The sequence below is a fragment of the Protopterus annectens genome, chromosome 13.part0, assembly GCF_019279795.1.
Source record: "Protopterus annectens isolate FY-2018-M chromosome 13.part0, PAN1.0, whole genome shotgun sequence".
Lineage (NCBI taxonomy): Eukaryota > Metazoa > Chordata > Ceratodontiformes > Protopteridae > Protopterus > Protopterus annectens.
Window position 1 is genome coordinate 530,076,075 of NC_056747.1, and position 21,144 is coordinate 530,097,218.

The 21,144-nt window shown below is 38.8% G+C and overlaps 1 protein-coding gene across 1 annotated transcript in view; it reads right to left on the minus strand.

Moving 5' to 3' along the window:
- The window catches only part of LOC122787440 (4-hydroxyphenylpyruvate dioxygenase-like), a 705,402-nt gene that overhangs the window by 102,967 nt on the left and 581,291 nt on the right, over nt 1-21,144 (minus strand). Inside the window, exon 11 of the mRNA XM_044054155.1 lies at nt 1,971-2,042. Coding sequence (XP_043910090.1) covers nt 1,971-2,042 — 72 coding nt within the window. The remainder of the gene's footprint in view (nt 1-1,970; nt 2,043-21,144) is intronic.

The following is a 21,144-nucleotide window of genomic DNA, read 5'->3' on the forward strand; positions in this document are numbered from 1 at the left end:
TGCAACCCTACCCCGTATTCCAGACATATGGAGAATGCGGGAGATTGTTGTCACATGTAGTACACAACCAGTACTTGCCAGAAATTACTGCAACTGCTTCAGTGTTGCTGTATGTCTCTTGGCAGCCTCCCTGACCAGTCTTTGTCTTCTCTTTTCATCAATTTTGGAGGGACGTCCAGTTTTTTGCAACGTCACTGTTGTCCCATATTTTCTCCCCTTTTTGATGACCTGTCTTCCATGGTATATCCAGTGCTGTGGAAATTTTTTTGTACCCTTCTCCTGACTGATACCTTTCAACAAAAAGATCCCTTTGATGCTTTGTAAGCTCTCTGCGAACCATGGCTTTTGCTGTGGCAGGGAACTGAGTAAATGTCAGGAAAATCCTACTAGGACAACTGAACTTTATTTGAGGTTAATCAGAGTCTCTTTAATTGATGGCAGGTGTGTATCCAAGAAGACTGAATGCTGTAATTAAATCAAAAGGTGCTTCAACAAAGTATTAGTTTAAGGGTGTGCACACATATGCAACCAGCTTATTGTATGTTTTTTATTTTTATATATTTTTCCCCTAACAGATTTGTTTGTTTTCAATTGAATTGTACAGGTTATAGGTCACATTAAAGGTGGGAAAAGTTTTGAAATGATTTATTGTGTTCTCATTTTTTTATATCACAAAAACCTGGCATTTTAACAGGGGTGTGTACAGTTTTTATATCCACTGTATATATTCCATAAAGACCAAAGATGTTAATGTGCTATACAAACATTCACCTGTTTGTAAATCATTTAATAAGTTTTTATTTTGTGTTTTGGAATGGGTCCTGGTCCCGTTGGTGGTGGTGATACAGAAAATTTATTAGAAATTGGTGTAATTAAATGTCAGTTGAGACTTGAAGCAAATAAAATTCCAAGTCTTAACAAAGCAATTGATGCCAAATGTGGTTTGAAGTGTAAATATAACTGATGTGTATTTTTTAACCAATTTTATAATAGCATGTGATGTATTTTAGAGTTTTTAAATGGTAGTAAGTTTTTCTTTGTACTCAGTTCTGAGGAAGCCTTTGTGGACAGAACTGTTTTTTTGTGAATAAATCTTGTGACTGTATGGCACAGGCTGTCCTTATCTGTGTGTGTGCATTTTGTTTTTTCTATATTACACAGTTTTGGCAAAGGTTTCTCCACTTTTTCTCATTTTATACGAAGATAATAACCTCTAGAAAGAAAACCACATCATCCAACCTGGTTTATTCACCAGGGGAGCTTGTGGAATTGATTTTTAACTGGCAAGCATCATACTGGAAGCCCTGAATACTATCTATTCATGTATAATGTTAAAGTCAACCTTTACAATACAAGTGGCTTAGTGATGGTTATTGTTTGTACATTTATAAATAGATAATAATAAAAACATAAAACACTCCAGAAGACACTGTTCATTTCCTGAAAGGCGTCACATCACTTGTATCATCATTGAAGATGGCAGTGTGAGTAGAGTGGAAGAAAGATTTAAGTGTGGTTAGGCATTTGGCATCTCTATGTATATGCATGCACTACAATTAAGATGTTCATGGAAGAAGCAAAGATGCTATGCCTGGCATGGATACGGAATCTGGTATGATCAGTCCTGGTAGGCTCACTGTGATTCTCAGTGGATGATTTTAAGAAGGATGCCATTTCTACCCTTGCCATATGAAGTGTTGTAATGTGGAGGTAGTAATGGTTGGAGGTGTGGGTTACATGCATTATAGTTATGGCTTCTAGTACTTCTCTGTTGCAGACATTGCAGATGTGATTCAAGAACAGGATGGAAAAAATAAGAAAATCACTGTTCCATATATCCATATCACTAATATAAAATGAGACTTAAATGTCTTCTTGATATATCACTGGTACCTTATTGAAAATCACTGTTGCAGATATTTAAAGGAATTCTCACAATTTTAAGTGAAACAGTCATGATTCAAACTTACAGACTGAATAATATCTGAGGTATTGAGAGCGATGTGCTGGACTCCTGCAGTTCCGTAATAATCAACATATTCCTGGGGAAAAGCAGAGACATATAGTTACATTAAGATAGCAACAATGAAGCTTTGGATATCCACCGAATTTAAATTTAAGACAAAAAACTATGAGCACAATGAAGCTTTGGATACAAGCTAAATATAAAGTTAAGACAAAAAAACTAAGAACACTATGGTGCAGAGGCAGGGTGCTTGTCTGTGACACTGGTGATGCAAATTTTTAGATGGACATAAGTAACTAAAATAATAGCCAGTAACTTCAGACATTGGGTTCTGTGAATCATTCAAAAAAGCTACATATATTAGTGGGGTTCCCTTTCTACCTTTCAATGGAACTTCAGTTCATCTGTCCAATCAAACTTCCTTGATCCCTTTAGTTGTAGATCAAATGCTGTCTCATTCGGTTATAAAACCTGCCCCCCAGATCAAAGCGGAATATAATTTTATTTAATAACCTTTCTGGTGCTAAAAAAGAAGGAACTTGGAGACCTTTCCTAGACCTTTCTTTTCTAAACCTTTGCATCAGAATCCCAAAGTTTAAATTGCTTTCTGTATAGTCTCTATTACCTCTTATTCCTCCTTTCACTTTTCTATTAACTCTGGATTTAAAAGATGCGTATAATCACATTCCATTTCTCAAATATTTCAGATGCTTTTTTTACATTTTCTGTGTGTACTTTAAATTTTCAGTTGTCAGCTTTACCCTTTGGTTGTTAACAGCTTCAAGACCGTTTACAAAGTGCCTGGTTCCTGTATTAGCCCATTGCAGTTTGCAGGACATTCACATTTTCTTATATTTACACACCTGTCTTATTTTTTCAGATTCTTTCACAAGTTGTCAAACAATATCTGACTTGGGTAAAAAATGTTTTTTTTCAGCTGGGGTTTTCAGGTGAACATAGAGAACTTTTTTCTCATTTCCTCTCACAAGATAAAATTTCCAGTATGTCTTTTGGCACATTTATAATGCTGGATTTCTTCTTCAGGACAAAGTGGAATATTACAAGGGACAGTTTCTAATATATTCCATTCAGATTTTGGCATCTGAATCAATTGTCTCTCAACCTATGACTGCCTCTTTCCCTTCCAGTCCCTACTCAGTCTGTAACCACAGTGCATCAGACTTTGCTTGGGGAGCTGTGTGTGAGGGAGTGAAAGGTCAGGGCCTTTGGAACAAGCAAAACAAATTAAAGCACATCAATGTCAAAGAAATGATGGCGGCAATAAATACTGTCAAATCTCTGGCCCAGCTGTGGACTCCAGGCCCTCTGCTGATAATCGCAGATGACACCACAATGATGTGGTACATAAAACAGATATTGGAGATCCAGGTCTTAGTCCCTTTGCAGACTGCTATGGTAGCTTGGGAACCAGTAACTCAATACAATCTGTCCCTCCAGGCTACCTACATTCATTCAGAGCAAAGCATTATTGCAAAAAAGTTCAGCATGATCAGGACAGAACCTCATGAATGGAAGTTGCAGACTTGAGTCTTCCAGAAATTGAGCAATCTGTGGAGAACTCCTCAAAAGATCTGTTTGCCTTCGGTCACAACAGGCAGTTAATTAATGTAATTATTTAATTAATTAATTAATTAATTAATTATATTATATTTATTTACATTTCTTAACTGGGTAGTGTCTGACTGGGTTGGAAACCAGTTTTCAGCAGAGACCCAGGAATAAAAGCTACAGAAAAGAAACAATTTAAAGTAGAAGTATTTAGTAACAAATATAATGAAAATGCATTTTCTGAGCTCATGCAATATATGCAAAATAAGTGAGAAAAATTAGTTATATAATGTATGCAACATTGACAATCCAAATCAAAAACTTAGAAGCTATATAGTAGTATATTATATCCCAACAGAAGCCGAAAAGATAGATGCCTTTTCATTCCCATGTAGGGGAATACTGCTGTGTGCTTCTCCAACCTTTCCTCTGATAATCAAGAGGTTTATAATGATTCAGAATAGCTCCCCAAAGGAAATTGTGGTGAGTCCCTTTAGGCTCAGACTATAGTGGTTCTCTCTCTTTTTTTTTTTTTTTTTTTTTGAAAATAGCCAAGGGCAATTACCATAAGCTTTCTTACTGAATGGACTTACTTACACAAGACAGGGGTTGCTTAGTACACCCAAGTCTTCAACTTCTTCATTTCACTGGCTGGATGATAGAATTTTAGTGTTTTTTAGGCATTTTTTTCCTGATGCCATTCAGGAGGTATTAAAGGAGACAGGGAAATCAACTGCTAGAAAATCATATATAGGTGAGTGGAAAAGATTTTCCAGTTGATGCCAAGACAAGTGCCAGGATCCTTTTAAGACTTCGTCTCCTTTGGTTCTACAGTATTTGCATAAGTTATTATACTCTGGCCTTTCTTGCTGTTCTCTCGAGATTCACACTTTGGACTTCCAGTGGGATGTCGGTGAGTTAAGCAAATGAGTGATGAGCTCCGAGTCTAGTGACTCTCTTAAAAGTTAAATTCGGTGCTTTGATAGTAATAACCACTGAAAGTGAAAGATCTTAAATGTCTTTGAAAAATCAGAAACATAATAAGGGAAGTACATAATTTCACAACTTAGTAGAAACAGAGAAAAAACAGCCAGAAATTAGAGCAATGGCAGAAGCTTGTCCCTCACTGTGGGAAGACACAGAGGTTGGAGAAATGACACAAATTGAAGTACTCTGTTTACTTGAAAATAAAATAGAATATTCAAAGATATAGCCAGGCTATGGGATACAATGACAGACTACATGATAGCAAACAGTAAGAAACCAAGAAATTGTGGATACTTTATCTGAGCGCTAATGGGACTGCAGGATTCAGGCAGACTGATAAAACAAAAGTTAGTGGACAACGATAGCAAATATGAAGAATTTCAGTAAAAAATTGACAAAACTAGAAGATCATTCTAGGAGGGAGAACTTCAGATACTTTCTTGAAGGATTGTATTGACCAGTGTACAGATGTGTCAAGTCATAACACTGTGATAGAAAGAGCACATAGAGTCAGTCAGTGTTCGTTTGTCTTTTCGGCTTTTCCCAGTTAGGGGTCGCCACAGCAGAACTCTGGTCCGCTAATGATTGGCAGTAGATTTTTTTTTATGATGCCCAGTTGCCAGCCCGATGCCCAACCTTCAGTGAAGGCACGCCCATTCACGCATGTCTTTTGGAGGCCACTCGACCGTGGGGAGGAAATGGAGACTCCACACAGAAGGCACATAGAGTCAGTGTACCATATGAAAACCACTAAAGCGCAGCAGGAACAGAGGAATTCGCATAAAAAAACTTTTATTAACTGCTTTCGTCACAAGACTTCAGAAACATACAACTTTAGAACATTCCATCCTTTGTGTCATTGTTTTATTTACTCTTGATTTTTGTTGGTGGATTTTAATGCATTTAATGTATTTAAAGAGTACAATTTTCTAAAGTTGTATGTTTCTGAAGAAGTCTTATAACGAAAGGGTTAATAAAAGGTTTTTACACAAATTCCTCTGTTCCTGCTGCACTTTAGTGGTTTTCATAAGTTTTAGTTTGGTTGTACCACAATTTGGATTAGTCTTATTTCTGTTTTTTTCTCAGTGTACCATATGCTGGTCCTAGGTAACAAGCAAGAGTCATCATTGCAACATCTGGCTCATACCATACAAAGGAAGAGCTCTAAGTTATAGATTAAGGGCCTAATTGTAAAAATGGGATCAGACTGAATTTTTATAGATAATGACTACTTGTTATTGACAAGAAATAGCAGAAATGCTTTTATTCCTGCAATAAGGCTGGCCAGGGAAATGAAACTCCATTTTATACTAATGCACACAGTGATCTTCAAGGTATTTTATGAGACTGGGTCTAAATCTTATACAGACCCAAAGACTACCCCACAGGAGCTTATGAAAAGGAAGAAAGATTTTAAAAAAGAAAAGGAAGGAAGACATGCATGGAGAACAGAGTGAAAGTCACCAAAATTGGGAGGAACACAGAAGGAAAAGATGACTGGGAAGCAGAAGGAACAGAGATATCCAGAAAAGCCTTTTTCCCTATTCCAGAAGAAGACAGCAGACAGAGAAAGGAAGATGAAATTGTACTTGTGGCAAGTCTTGAAAAGCATGAGTGAGAGGCAGGAAGAGAAAGAATGGGCTGATCCTCCAAGTGAGACTGAATAGAAGGAAACAAAATCCTCTTTTAAAGGTACTGTTGACTATAATTTGTTGCTTTCTGGATTTCTCTTTTTCTATTTTGTGAGACCTGAGACTTTGGGGGAAGAACTGGCTTTATGTTCACCGTCTTATCTAAATAAAAAAATGCCTCGTTCTTTTCCTAGGCATGGAGTAAAGGGAAGTAAAGTTTATTCTTTAGGATCAAGGTAAGATTGTGTTAGTTTCATCTAGGCAGATGATAACCAGACCAGAGGACTTTAAATATAAAAACACCTCAAATTACAACTAATAAAATGTGTGTGTGTGGGGGGGGGGGGGGATTTTATACCATTTTTTGTTTACTACTTTGTATTCTCATTGGATATAATTTGAATTCCAGTGGAAAATATTTGTTTGCTCCCACACATAATGCTGACAAATTAGAAGAGTGGGCAGTATGAGCAACCTGAGTGGACATCCATTGGAGGTGCGGAAATAGAATGTAAGGAAGCGAGACTTTAACTACAATCACAACATGGTGATTCTTGCAATAAAGAGTTTATCTGAAAGTTATTAGTGAGATGGGGTGAATGGTTCTGTATGACTTTAACAATTATAAGATTCCAGGCATTTCTCACATTTATAAGAGCATATAAAAGTAATTTTGAGTGTGGACAGGCATAAGGGTTGAGATAAACTTAAACAGACGTTCCTCACCCAGATGCCATTTAGCCACATGCAAGAGAGTAGCTGAGGTGAAGGGAGCGGACTATGTCATTGTGCATCGGGAGAAGGGGTAAAAAAGAAAAAAATCAGACACAGATAGCGGATGATCTTGGAAAAGTAGTCTGTGCAGAGTAAAGGTAGGATTATATTTAGTGTGAAACAAAATTATTAATTGACAGATAAAGTGCAATGACACTAACACGTTTCATATGGTGATTTAGTGTAGATGGACAGAAGGGAAAGAGACTTTCATTGCTAAATTGCACATGTGTTTTCTACATGGCAAAGTAGGAGTGTTCACTCAAAGAGTCTCTGTACAAAGTTCAAGATTATTTCTGTATATAGTTGGGGGATATTGGTCAGCTCTACAGTAGTTAAATCAGAGCAATTGATCTAGAGTGTTTAGATGCTGCACCCCTAGTTACTGAGAAAATATATTTTATAAAATAAAAGAGAATACAAGTAGGTACTTGAGTGTGACTACTTGGAATATGAATGGATTAGTTGCAGACAGGGAGAATATTAGTCTACCTAAACCAAAATCACAGATAATTCTGATGCAAGAAACACACTTGAATGGCCCGGAACATGATCTCCTAATCAAATAAAGTGGCCAGGAGGGGTTCTTTGCTGGCATGAGTGAATGAAGGAGAAGAGGTGATATAGTTTTAGTAAAAATAAGGAATCGAATGGTGGTGGAAGAAATGTTTAGGGACAATGGGGGAAGGTCTATAGCCATTAAAGGAATGTGGAAAGGGTTTAGGTTAACTTTAGTCTGTATCTATATGCCTCCTAAAACAACAGCAGAAGAAATAAGGGAGGTCCTGGAGATGGTACTGGCCATTCAACAGGACATTCTGGTTATGTTTGCGATTGGAATTTAGTAATGGATATAGCAGACATAATGGGAGGACTGAGACAGAATAAGGGTCAAGGGGAAGCAAAATATTTTGATAAATGTATGCAGATTTTTGGACTTGCAGACTGTGCTCAAGCCCTGAGTGTGAGGTAAAGGTACACCTTTTACTTGGGAAGATAGAAAATATGGGCAGGACTGGACAGATATTTTGTAAAAAAAATGAACACTATGGGTTGGTGAAGGGTATCACTACAATGCCCATCCTTTTATCAGACCATGCACCAGTGGTAATATGTTTCAGGCAAAGTAGGGCAGAATGTAGAGAAGGTCACCTGCACTTTCCCACATATTTCATGAATCAACCAGAATTTAAAAAATGGTTGAATGAATGCCTTGAAGGAAGTTTGAGGAAGATGGAAAGAAACACTAAGAAATTATCCAAAAGATGGGACAAATATAAAGAAGAAATGGGGCTCTATACAACTTTGAAAGCACAGGCATTTGGGGAAATGAGAGACAAATTTGTGGAAGCAAATGAGAAACTTAAACTCTTATAGCAGAGGGCTGGGATGAATGTTGAGGGAGGAATTCAAGGAGAGCTGGATAGGGCCAAATAACAAATGAGGGACTGTTTAGACAGAATAAATGTGCTTAGAGCTGTGGCTCTGAAGTTAAGTTTCTTTCTTAGAAATTCAAGATATTCTAAAATATTAGCACTCAGATTAATATAAAAAGGGTATTAGTGCAAATAGCAAAGTTAAAGGACCCCAGTTTGGGAAAGTTGAAAAGAAGTAGGGCAGAATTAGAAAACATTTTGTTGAGATTTTATCTTGAGACATATGAAAAAGATTTTCCTGGAAAAGTGAGAGATGAGGAAGCAAAAAGCTTTCTATAAAGGCTGAATCTCCCCAGGTTAGCCTAGAAAGAGAGCCAAGGGTTAGTGAGGAGGATAACAGGGCAATAAATAAAACAGGAAATAAAGCTTCTGAAAGGGGTGGATCTCCCAGAAAGGATTGTCTACAAGTAGAAGTCTAGAGATTGAAAAAAGGGTCTAGTATGGATACTGAGTCAGTTTTTAATCATATTCTAGAAGGCGGAAATTTTCCAAAATCATAGAAAGAAAGTTTGATAGTATTAATCCCAAAAGAAGAGAAGCACTCCACTATTTCGGGTTCTTCCCAAAGTATTTCAATACTTAACTATGATTATAAAGTATTTGCTGCTTGTTGTTGTTGTTGTGTCTTTCGGCTTATCCCAGTTAGGGGTCGCCACAGCGGAACTCCGGTCCGCTAATGTTTGGTAGTGGATTTTTACGTGCCGAGTTACCAGCACTGATGCACAGCCTTCAACACGCGTGAATGGGCGTTCCTTCGTTGAAGGTTGTACGTTAGGACCGGCAAGCCAGCACGTAAAACTCTACTGCCAATCATTAGCGGACCAGAGTTCCGCTGTGGCGACCCCTAACCGGGAAAAGCCGAAAGACACAAACTAGCTAAAAAGCACTATAGTAAGAGGAATTTTAAATCAAGACGAATGTGGGTTTATTGAGGGTAGACAAATAGCAGATAACAACCTAAAAACAATGATAATACAAGGGAAGGTAAAAAGGGCAAAAAAACAACTTGTCCTGCTGAGTTTAGCTGCATTATAAGCATGTGATAGGGTGAGTTTGGGGTTCCTAGGAAAAGTGTTAGCTGTCTTTGGTTTCCCTGAAAAGTGGATTAAGATGATAATGAGTATGTATGAAGGAGCTGCAGCTAGAATTAGACTAGGAGCAGATTTAACTGAAGAATTCAACTTGACCAGAGGCACAATCTTATTTGTGTTATACTTGGAGCTGTTAGCAGAACAAATCAGAGAATTAAGTATAGAGGGGTTTGAGTTGTGGGGAGGAAGAGAAAAGGTGGCTGTATTTGCAGATGGTATTACAGTAGAGAGTCGATTATCCAAACTAATTGGGACCTAGGGTAGTTCGGATAATCAAACTGTTCAGATAATCAAACATGCATTGAACTGGATAAAAAACTTCTAAAATCTTATTTTTTCTGCACACAGGAAATCAGGAAATACACTTTTCAACCATTCAGCAATTCCAGTGGACAAAAATAATATTTTTCACACTTGAGCAGGCTACAAACTCAAAAAACATGCAGAAGCAAATACGTATAACATTTACAAATTCAGACTTTTGTGATTTTTCCTACCCAAAACTTTGGAAGACTGTGTTCAGATAATTGATGTTTTGGATAATCGACGTTCTGATAATTAACTCTCTACTGTATACTGTATATCATCAAACAGAAAAAAAAGAGATAAAGATTATCTATACCATCTTACAGAACTACCACCACCTGCTAGGATGTAAGATAAACCTAGAAAAAACAAAAGCTATAGCAGTTAATTACCATCCCCTCATGTGACCTATTACAAAGTTACCCATATCTGTGGGGACATACCAAAATAAAATATTTAGGGATCTGGCTTAAGGAGAATATAGAAAAGGCTTATGTGGTAATGTGGGCAGACACTAGACAAAAAGTTCCTGGGTTAATAAGAAGATGGAAATTAGTTTTTATGGATATAGATAGTAAGATACAAGTGATTAAAATGTTTATAGTGTCCTAAGTTATCTATGTTTGTCAACCTTATTTATATGATCCTGAAGATGAGTTTTGGCTTAAGCTAAACAAAGAATTAAGGGAATTTATTTTGGATGGAAAAAAAAAGAAACTAGGGTCAAGTGGGAGTACTTAAAACAATGGGGAACTTGTGCTCCTGAATGTTAAGAATTATTATTTGGAATGCAGAAAAAATCTGCTCCCAGCTCCAATACTAAGGTTATAAAGCAAAGTGGAAAGATACATTCTTGGGAAAGAGAGGCATAGACAATGTGAGGGAAGCATTCAAGTTTTGGAAACTTTTGGAACTGGAGAGTGGAGGAAATAAGGAATGCAAGCCTATATGAAAGAGGATTTTAAAAGTTATAAAAAAAGAGAACTGTGAGACATAAATTAGGCCACTGGTCCTGAAAGATCATGGATTAGTTTGTTTGGGCTCTGAAAGTAGGAAGGAAGTAGAGAAAGGTTGGAGAAGTAGAAGTGATGAACCTAACTTCTGGGGACAGTTGAAGGGTGGGACCAATGTAGGGAATGGGATGAATTACATCAAAACTAGAACATGAATATGAGGGATATGGTATTATTCCTGAGATTTGTAGGTCTGAGTAGAAAGCGGAATATGGGAAATATGGGTAAAAGCCCCGTTCCACTATTATATAATATTTAGTTGAGGTGAAGACTGAAAATGCAAAACAGAAAAAGCTAATATCTTCTGTTTACTGAGAGGTAAGGAAACTGAATAGTACATTAAGAGATTTTAAACAGAATTGGAGTCAACAGCTTTAAAGGGAAATAAAAGAAGAAGAAGAATGAAAGGAAATCCTCTCAAAACCCCAGAAAAGCAACTAAAAGTGGAAAATGTAGGATATTTGTTTTGACCTGTTTGTACAAATACTTCTATATAGCAATTAGGATTCATAACAGCTCAGATGGTGCAGTGGTACGTTGCTGTGATTGTAGTGCACAGCATCCAGGGTTTGAGACTTGGCAGGGCTGATTATTTATGGGCTAGGCTTGTAAAGGCCCCAGGGCCATTAGCATAGTACACACCTATGAACCTATAAGATGTTCCCGCAAGTAGAAGATACTTGCTGGGGTTGTGATGTAGGGGGAAGAGGAACACGAGAACACAATTTTTGGCAATGTGCCTGCCTGACAGAGTTCAAGGAAAGGATCCAGAAATTAAGTAGGGATTTAATGGACCAGGATGTTTCATTGACAAAAGGAAACTTTCTGTTAAGCTGGGTAGATACTCAACAGCCTACATATGTGTGCTTTAATCTCACTGATATTAGTAGTAGCAAAGAAGGTAATTACAAGGAAATGGAAAACTAAGCATAAACCAGAGGTAAAGAACTATTACAGATGTTGGAGATTATAAAAGAACATGAATTAAAGATATCACAGGGTAGGGAGTGCCTCAAAAAGGAATAAATAGAATTCTTGGCTACTACTGAGTAAGCAAGAAAATTACTTGGGAGGATAAGGTGATAGGATTGATTGGCAGAGAGCAGCAGAAAAGGGAAAGGAAAGTGGGAACATCAAGTGAAGAGGGCTTTGTTTCAGAAGATGACCATGTGTGTGTAATGTATATGTGATGGTTTTATTTCTTCTTTGTACTTTTTTCTTTTACATTTAGGTGTTGTTACAGTTAAAGGGGAGACATCACATTGAATTCTGATGTAAGCAAAAAAAGGAGTTTAAGGACAAAGATATCCTGTAAGGAACATGAGAAGGGATTTTTAGAAATACAGTTCTGATTCATTAAATAATTTAAACATGTCAAAGTTAAGCATGTTTGTAGTATTTTTTAAACACCTTTATTAAATTGTCACTTAAGGCATAGGCAAACATGCATTAACAGAAAAGAAAACAAACCATTTTAACATTTTTCCATTTAAATACATTATACATCCCATATATTTTCTTTGCTACTGCTATCAGTCCAACATTATAGGAAATTGCTGAATTCCTGCCTTTCCTTAAACTTCACTCCTTTTCCTCCTGAACATTATTATACCTGTACTGTTCCCATAAATTCCATTTATTTCTATGTAATTTGCTCCTTCCCTTTTCTAAAGATCCATCTTCCAGTTCTTTTATCCCTTTTATAATATTTAATACTTCAAATACAGTTGATGTAGACTTTGACTTCCATTTTTTAGTAATTGCTTTTATGGCAGCCAACAGAATTAAACTTTATAAGGCCTTACTGTGTCTAGGCAATTCATATCCTGTATCACAGCTCAAAAGAATCATTTCATCTGATGATGTCATTTTCATTCATTCCTCAACTGTTGGGTTCAGATTTCATCTTCGGATCTGACTCTGCCACTTCTTCCAGATTGTAGAACACTGAACTCTTGGAGCTCCTTCCTTTACCCATAATGCCCTAATCACCTAACATACCTCAGATCTAATTTGCCACCATAACATTTGGACATGCATCATGAACTCTCGAGTGTGCTTTGCAAAGTTTGTGAGTTTACTTATTATTATTATTATTATTACTATTACTCTTTACTATATACTTCTTATCCCTTTTATAGCTATTGCCTTTACCTTCCTTTAACCCTTTCTTATCATAGATTATACACTTTACCCTTCTTCCCTAATCTGAATTACTATAGTTGGTAAGCTGTCCTTTTATTGTACTTATTAGTACTTCCCTTTTTTTACCATTCTTGGTAATTTTTCTATTTTCTTTCATTTTTCCAATAGCTATATAAAAAAATGTCCTTAATCTTCTAATTTATTTCATTCTTTGTAAAAGAATGTCTGTTAAACCTTCAGGTTTTTAAAAATGTGTGGTGTGTGTCCACAAAATACCAAATTCAGATGTACATTCTAAATGCGTCTACTGTCTAGGACCAGCTCATTTAGATTTGGACTGTGACATGTGCAAGGGATTTAAACCCCATGTTTTAATTGATCTCAAAAACAAATAAATCCGTGGGGGCTTGCTGCCTTCAAAAGCTTCATCTTCGACTTCTGGGGCTTAAACGCCCAAGAGATTGGAGAAAAAGGGAGATTATGTTTCTGAGGAATCTTGTAAGAGATCTCTAGAATGGCATCAGTTTCACCTTTGGCTCCATCCTCAGGGCCACCTCTGAAACAAACAAAATAGTCAGATCCAAGTGGTTCAGATATGAGGTCAAGATCTTAAAAATCACCCCGGACCCATTCTCCTCAATTACATTCAGAGCCGATTACCTCTTGGCTCCCATCACCTTTTCTGGAACAGTCTCCCTGTCAAAATTCAAGACCCTCATCCATGACTTCATCCCTTTGGTCTTCCAGGAGCCTGTCTGAAGCAGATGTGGATAGGCTGATGAGGAAGTTCCTCAGGATGCAGATACAAATGGGAGCCCTTTCAGCTCTGACCGCATTGGACCTGGAGACCTTCATTAGTACTATCCCTCCGATCTTAGCTCCTTCTCCAATCTGTGCTTCAGTTTTGGAGCCATCAGATCTGAAAGCCTTGAGTTGTCTGCTTCGGATCCAAACATGTTGGCATCTTTGACTCCAATGATGTCCATGAGCTGTCTGGTCCTGAGTACTTCAGAGTTGGACAACTCTTGGAGCTGAAGTTTTGGTGCTGATTCTGGGATATTAGATTAGACTCAGAAGTTGTCATTGCCATCTCTTCCTCTCATGGTATTGGCACTAGATAGCTTTGCTTTGACTCCCTCCTTGGGTGATTTGCCTTTGGGACAATGGGGACTGACAGTCCATAAGGCTGCCTTGTCAGATCCATTGGTTTCTGTTTCTCTCAGGCACTCTGCCTTTGAGGTAGAGGAAAGTGCCTTCTGTGTTCCTAGAGTTCAGACTTCTCTACCCTCCTCAGCTCCAACTTCCCAATCCCATTCGATTTTGCATCCAGAGTCTCAGTCATCCATTCCACTGGGGCAGCCTGCCCAAACCAGTCTCCTGGCCACCCAGCAGGGTATCATTATCTTGCCCGATACCACCCCAGAGCACCCAACTGAGGAGGTTTCCTGGAAGAAAAAAAGCAAAAGGAGGCACTTGGACACTGTACAAGAGTCTGTCATTGAGTGCACTGATTTTCATGAAGGGGAAGGGTCCCACAGATCACCACCCGATGATGTCTCATTTGGTGACATTTTAGAACTCCTAAAACAAAGGGGTGGTTGGACCCCCTGATAATCCTTCCCAAGAAGAATCGGTGTTCCTAGAAGCCTTCACAGCTAGCCCATCTACCCCCTAGGTGACTGTGCCAGCCAATGAGCTCATAGATTTCGTCTCTGCATGAGCTTGGAAGGAACCAGACACAACTGAGCCAATCCCTAAGAGACCAGACAGGATCCTGGCACGACCACAGTGGAGTAAAGGAGTGCCCATGACACCATGGTCATAGTGGTGGTCACTAAAAAGGAACTGGCGGTGCAAAGTTCCTCTGTCCACCCCTCTAACAGGGAAGCTTGTCTGTGCTTCTTCTATCTTCACCCTTAGGTCACTGAAATAATTGACACATTTCACAAAACTTCAGAGGGATTTGATCAAAGATCTTTCCAAATCCCTCTCTGGGAACATATCCTCCAATGTAGAGAGTACTATGTCCTCGCAGTTGCCCACCTCTCAGTGTACTTCAAACTCATTCATGAGGCTTATCTTTCATGCAGCCAAAAATACCTCACAGGTGGTAGGTTCAGCCATTTCCATTGGGAGACATGCCTGGATGCTCTTATGTGATTTTGCGGAACCCTTCAAATCTTTTGTCAATGCTCTCTTTGAAGGAACCTGCTTGTTTGGCCCCAAGGTAAAATACACACTCTCTAGGCGCGAGCAGGAAGGGAAAACCCTGTCTGCTGTGGGCATACATTTTTTGACTCCTTGATTTACCTTTTCTAGGAACTAGCGAAGGGGATGGAAAATGTGGTTCAAATAATCCCAGGGCTCATTTCAAAATCCATGTGGAGACAGTTCTCCGAGGGGCAGCCAGGGGAACTCAAATGGAAGACACCTTCCCCACAGCAGAGGTAGTCTGCATAATCAGGGATCCAGAGATGCCTTCTCTGCAGATCCTATCAGTGTTCCTGAAAGGAGGACCAACTGTCCATCTCTGGAGGCAGTCGGGGGTTATCTATCACTGCACCAAAGAGCCTGGCTAGAAATTACAAAACATTCATGAGTACAGAGGAAAACATACACAGGCTACGCAATACCATTTTTCCATCCATCCCCACTAGTATCAAACAAAATCCCTTATGTTCCACCCAGTCAGAGGGAAGCAGTAGCACTAGAAATAAATAAGCTTCTAGAAAAAAAAGAGTCATCCAAGACATTCCCTCAGACCATGCAGAATCCAGAACTTATTCAAGATTCTTTTTAGTGCTAAAAAAGACAGGGGACTGGAGACCAATCTTGGATCTCAGCAAACTGAATCAATCAGTTTAACATACAAAGTTTTGGATGGTCATGGTTCAGTCCATTCTGCCATTTCTGGACAAGGACAACAGGATGTGCTCAATAAATCTTCATGATGCATGCTATCACATCAAAATGAGCAAATGATAGATGATAGATGATATTTACCCTTCTGGCTGGCAGCGAGTCATTACCAGCTCAGAGTACTGCCCTTTGGTCTCACCACAGCCCCCAGAGTGTTTACCAAGTGCATGGCTGTAGCTGCAGCTCACTTGAGACTGCCGATTCTGAGTGTTTCCATATCTGGAAGACTGGCTTCTGACCACTCTGACTAGACATCAACTGACTCAAGTAGGAGACTACTGAAACAGGAAAACTCTGAATGAACGTTTTGATCTGGAACTGAATTGTTTGAATCTAAGACAGAGAGACAGAAGCTGTTTGAGTGACTGTATTGAACAGTGCACTGTACTGAATAGTAGTAGGAGCAACAGGTCTTATAAAGAAGAGTCTACAGTCGTATTTAGATATGCTACCAATATGTGTAACTCCATACAAATTGCAGAAGGAGTCATTACTAAGCATATTGTGGGTGCTGCGAAGAGCACTACTGGCTGACATCAAAGAGTGAAACAATACTAATTTCATGAACTTTAATCATACTTTGACTTAGGATTGGGGTCCATTCCTGTCATAGTATTAGAAACCCAAAAGACTTGGAGAAATTAAAAAAGAGAGACTACTTACTCCAGCTGTGCTCCCATCTAGGGATTTCTGTCAATTACAACAAAACTCAATCCAACACAGGCTCTGGAATTCATCTGTGCTCTGTTCAATACAGTCTCTCAAATAGCTTCTTTCTCTCTGTCTTGGATTCAAACAATTTATTTCCAGGTCAAAAAGTTAATTCAGGGTTTTCCTGTTTCAGCCCATCTGATACTCCAAGCACTGGGATCCACGTCAGCGGCAGTCACCCTTGTACCACTGGCAAGGTTCCACATGAAAATCCTTCAATGGACACTCATAACGCAATGGTCTGTTCTCCAACAAACTTTATCCAGTCAAGCCAAAATAATGCTAGCTTGCAAAAATTACCTTCTCTGGTGAATCCACTCCAATCAAATACAAAAAGGCTGTCCCTTTGTTCTCCCTCAACCCAAGGCCACAGTAACCACACATCCCTCTCAGAATGGGTGGGGGGTGGCCACTTCCTGGGAAGGACAGTCCAAGGCACGTGGCCTTCCAAAGAGGCATACACACATCAATGACCTGGAGATGAGAGCTGTCCTCCTAGCATTGTAGGGCTTCCAAGACACTCTTCCAGCTGGGACTATTGTGATTCAGATGGACAATGCGTCAGTGGCCTGGTATATCAACAAGTAATGAATGTATTGAATGAAACTATTAATGTGTTAAATGCTCGTATCCAAACAGATTAATTGTTTGAATTAAAAAAAAATGAATATAGGGCAAGGTTTGTGCAAGTTGATAAATAAGGTGAAAAAAGCTAAAAAAGTTATTGAGTGGCAAATTAGAATATGAGACCGGCAAGGCATATCTTGTTCCACCTAGACTAGGAACAAAAAATAGCAATAATAATAATGTTGGGAATACTTTTGTAGAACATGATAGAGAAGAGGTTGTTCAGAACGTTGATGACTATGAGGGTGAAGATGAAAATATAGAGGGTGCCCCTTTAGACGTGTCCCCTCTGAGGAGGTCAGAAAGTCTGATGAATCAGAGGCAGGAGCAGGCACAGGTTTCAGGGAGAGGGAACAACTCCTCTTGGGGTTCTTATCAATGGAAGGGAAGTACCAGGGGGGTGGGCAGTGGAGAAGGTCTCGGTGGTAACCTGTTCTAATGGAATTTGTGACGTTGTGACCAACAAGGCAGGGGACTTTGATATATATAATCTATGTGATATAGACGTTACTTCAAGGTGGGCTGATTTGTTTTAAAAAGGCCTCACATTTGTGCCAGCAAGACCTGCCAAAATAGATGAAGTTTTGATTCATCTTAAATTGTTTGTTAGAAAACTTAACTTCGATTTTATTTTAATGATGACAATCAAGGTCAGGTTACTGCAACTTTATGTAAAAAACAGTGTTTTTAATCCCCACCCTGCACCCCATGCTCAATGTGTTTGAGAAACTATGTGAAAATGATATAAGGAAGTTATTATCATTTGGTTATGATAGCCCTATTAATCTTGGTGTTGATGAAATGGGTTTGATGAAAGAAATCACCAACAACAGGAATATTAGTTATGAAACCAGATAAGGGTGGGGGCCTTGTGATTGTGGATATGAATTAATACATCAATAAAATGTTTTCATTACTTTACACTGACAGTTTGAAGAGGTGTCGATTATTGAGAAGACTAGAGCGTATAAAAGAATTGATGAAATGTTCAATGGCCTGTTATACAATGATCAGATTAGTTTGACTGAACATGAGTATCTTAAGGTGGTTTATCCCAGGACCCCCACCATTTTTGGCATGCCTAAAATTCACAAATGTGTGCACAAGCCCCTACTGAGGCCTATTGTGGATGCCACGGCCTCCAAGACTTTCCCTCTGGCAAAATTTGTTGATTTTCATACAAAAGGAATTGTGTTTCAGCATAGGCATTTATACAACAATTCATGGGATTTTCTTTCAAAAGTTTGTAATGATCTTTATTCTGATGACTTGTTGTTTGTCACCATTGATGTACAGGACCTCTTCTCTGTCATCCCTCACAATGATGGTCTTGAGATGTTTCAGGATTTTTTACGTTTAAATTCAGGCTTTGAACACACTAAGATCTTTACTATTAGAACAATAATGGAAGCTATTCTGGAAAACAATTTTATAGTTTTTGAAAATCAGCTATTTAGACAGCGAAAAGAAGTAGCAATGGGGGCGGTATGTGCCCCTGTGTTTACCGATGCAGTTTTAGCACAATGGGAAATTAGCTTGGTTTTTCAATCTGAATTTGTTAGTTGTTGGCCCTTGTATGGGCGTTTTTTAGATGATAATGTTATTTTTTTGGACTGACACTACAGAAAGATTAAGTCAGTTTTATTCAGTTTTTAAATTCTAGTACACATTTTTTAAGATTTACAGTGGAGGTACAGGAGGATAGAGTGAACTATCTGGATATTTCTATTATTAAAGATAGATCCCAGAAAAAATTTGAGTCCACCTTATTTAGGAAACCTACATACTAGAATTCCCTCCTCCATTTTGGATGTTTCCACCCTCTTCATCAGAAGAGATCCCTGGTAAAGGGACAATATGTGAGATTAGCCTGCATGGTAAGCAATAAATCTTCATTACAGGATGAGTGTGTCATCCATGACTTTTCATAAACAGTATTTTTGAGGGGATTTTAGAAAAGACAGGAGAAACTGTTTAGCCTTCTATTAGGGAGTTCGAGGAATGAAAATAGGATCCAGGGAGGTAAATTGACTGTACCTCAAAACAATACAGATGTTTATTAGACAGCATTTGTTTTGCCATATAATTTACATTTTCGAGGGATTTCTGACATTATTAAATACAACTGGAATATCTTTGGTGTTGAGCAAGACCACCACAGTAAGGTAGGGAAAAATCCAGTTATAGTTTATAAGAAGGATGTTTGCTTCAAAACCTTACTTGACCGAACAATCATTGGTAACTTAGTGGGTGGAATGAAAAAGTGTGATCAGTGCCACTAGTATTGTTACGTTATAGAAGCATCTGAAGTGTTTATTCAAAATTATGGTTTCATCAGACTTGCACAAAAAATATTCCTGTTCTAGTAAAAGGATAGCATATGTTGCTAAATGTCAAAATTGTCACAGGTATTATATAGGCAAAACAAAAAAGGCTATATAGGAACAGGATATATGAACACCAATATGCCATTCAAAAGGGTAAAATGAGTAATGCCTTGTCCAAACATATTTTTAATTTTTCGTCCCACAAGTTTAAATTGATTGCTATAAATAAGGTAGATTAAGGTGCTCGAGGAGGTCCTTCAGACACCTATCTTGAATATAAAGAGTTGAGATGGCAGCTGAGATGTAATGCTACTGTTTATCCAGGCCTAAATGATGCAGTTTCCATAAGTGATGTGTTAAAATTAAAAGCTGAATTTGCTCCATAGACATGAAGTTGATTCATACATATATGTGTATGCACTAGTATGTATGGTGTTCATAGGATCATAGGAAGTTACTAGACTATTGGCCCTGAGGCCTTTGGAAGCCTAGCCAAGAGTTTAGCCCATGTTTGGGCAAGTCAGCACCCAAAGCCCCTGGCCAGCAGGGACACGGGTGGAATCCCAGGGGTGTATTTTCTGTTTCCCATCCAGTTATCCAGGTTGCGCTTGAAAAGGGACAATGAGGTACACTGCTTGACATGGAGAGGGAGTCTGTTCCACAGATGGGAGAGTCTCTGGGATACAAATCTGTCCTGCCAGCAAGTCCTATTGATGTCACAGACCAGGCTGAGGTCACTCATGCGGATTACGCGAGTGGAGCTTGACTTGGGGATATGCAGTAGTCCCATCAAGTCTGAGATTGCTTTGTATGCAAGACAGAGGTCACTTCTGAGGAGTCTATATGAAACTGAGTAGAGGAACAGGGCGTTTAGCTTATCTGTGTAGGGTAGATGTTTGAGGCCCTGGATTCTTCTGGTGAGGAACCTATGTGGTCTGTCCAGCTGCTGCATGTGTTTTGTGAGGTACATACAGAAGGGGACAGTGTACTCAATAATTGGCCTTATAAGGGAAGAATACAGGGATGTTATGATGTCCTTGTCCCTGGATGAGATACCCTTACTTATGAGATGCGCCATACAGAAAGCTTTCCTTACAGTGGAAGCAACATGGTAGTCAAAAGTCAGGTTGCTATCAACCTGGGTGCCCAAATCCCTCATGACTAATTGTATGCTTAGAGCGCTGTTAATGTGATAATATGTGGGGATATCACTCTCCCCAAAGGGGATGATGATACATTTTTTGACATTCAGCTTGAGACCATGTTTCTGGCACTAGTCATTTGTATGGTTGAGACCCACTTGAAGGACGTTCATATCACTTGGGGATTTGATGACCGCACCCAGCTTGCAGTCATCTGCAAACTTTGTCAGCCATAGCCCACTGATTTTGGCCTGCACCTCAGAGAAGTATATCCCGAATAGCAGAGGGCCCCAAAACCGATCCCTAGGGTACGCCGCTCTTTACGGGTCTACTGCTTGAGCTCGCATCCCCTATTTTGTTCAGGTGGGTTCTATCAGTGAGCCAGTTTGCTACCAATCTGATGACATATGGAATGATACCTAGTTGAGAGAGTTTGTCTACTATGCCCGAGTGGGGAATAGTGTCAAAGGCCTTGGCCAGGTCAAGGTAGGCGGTGTGCA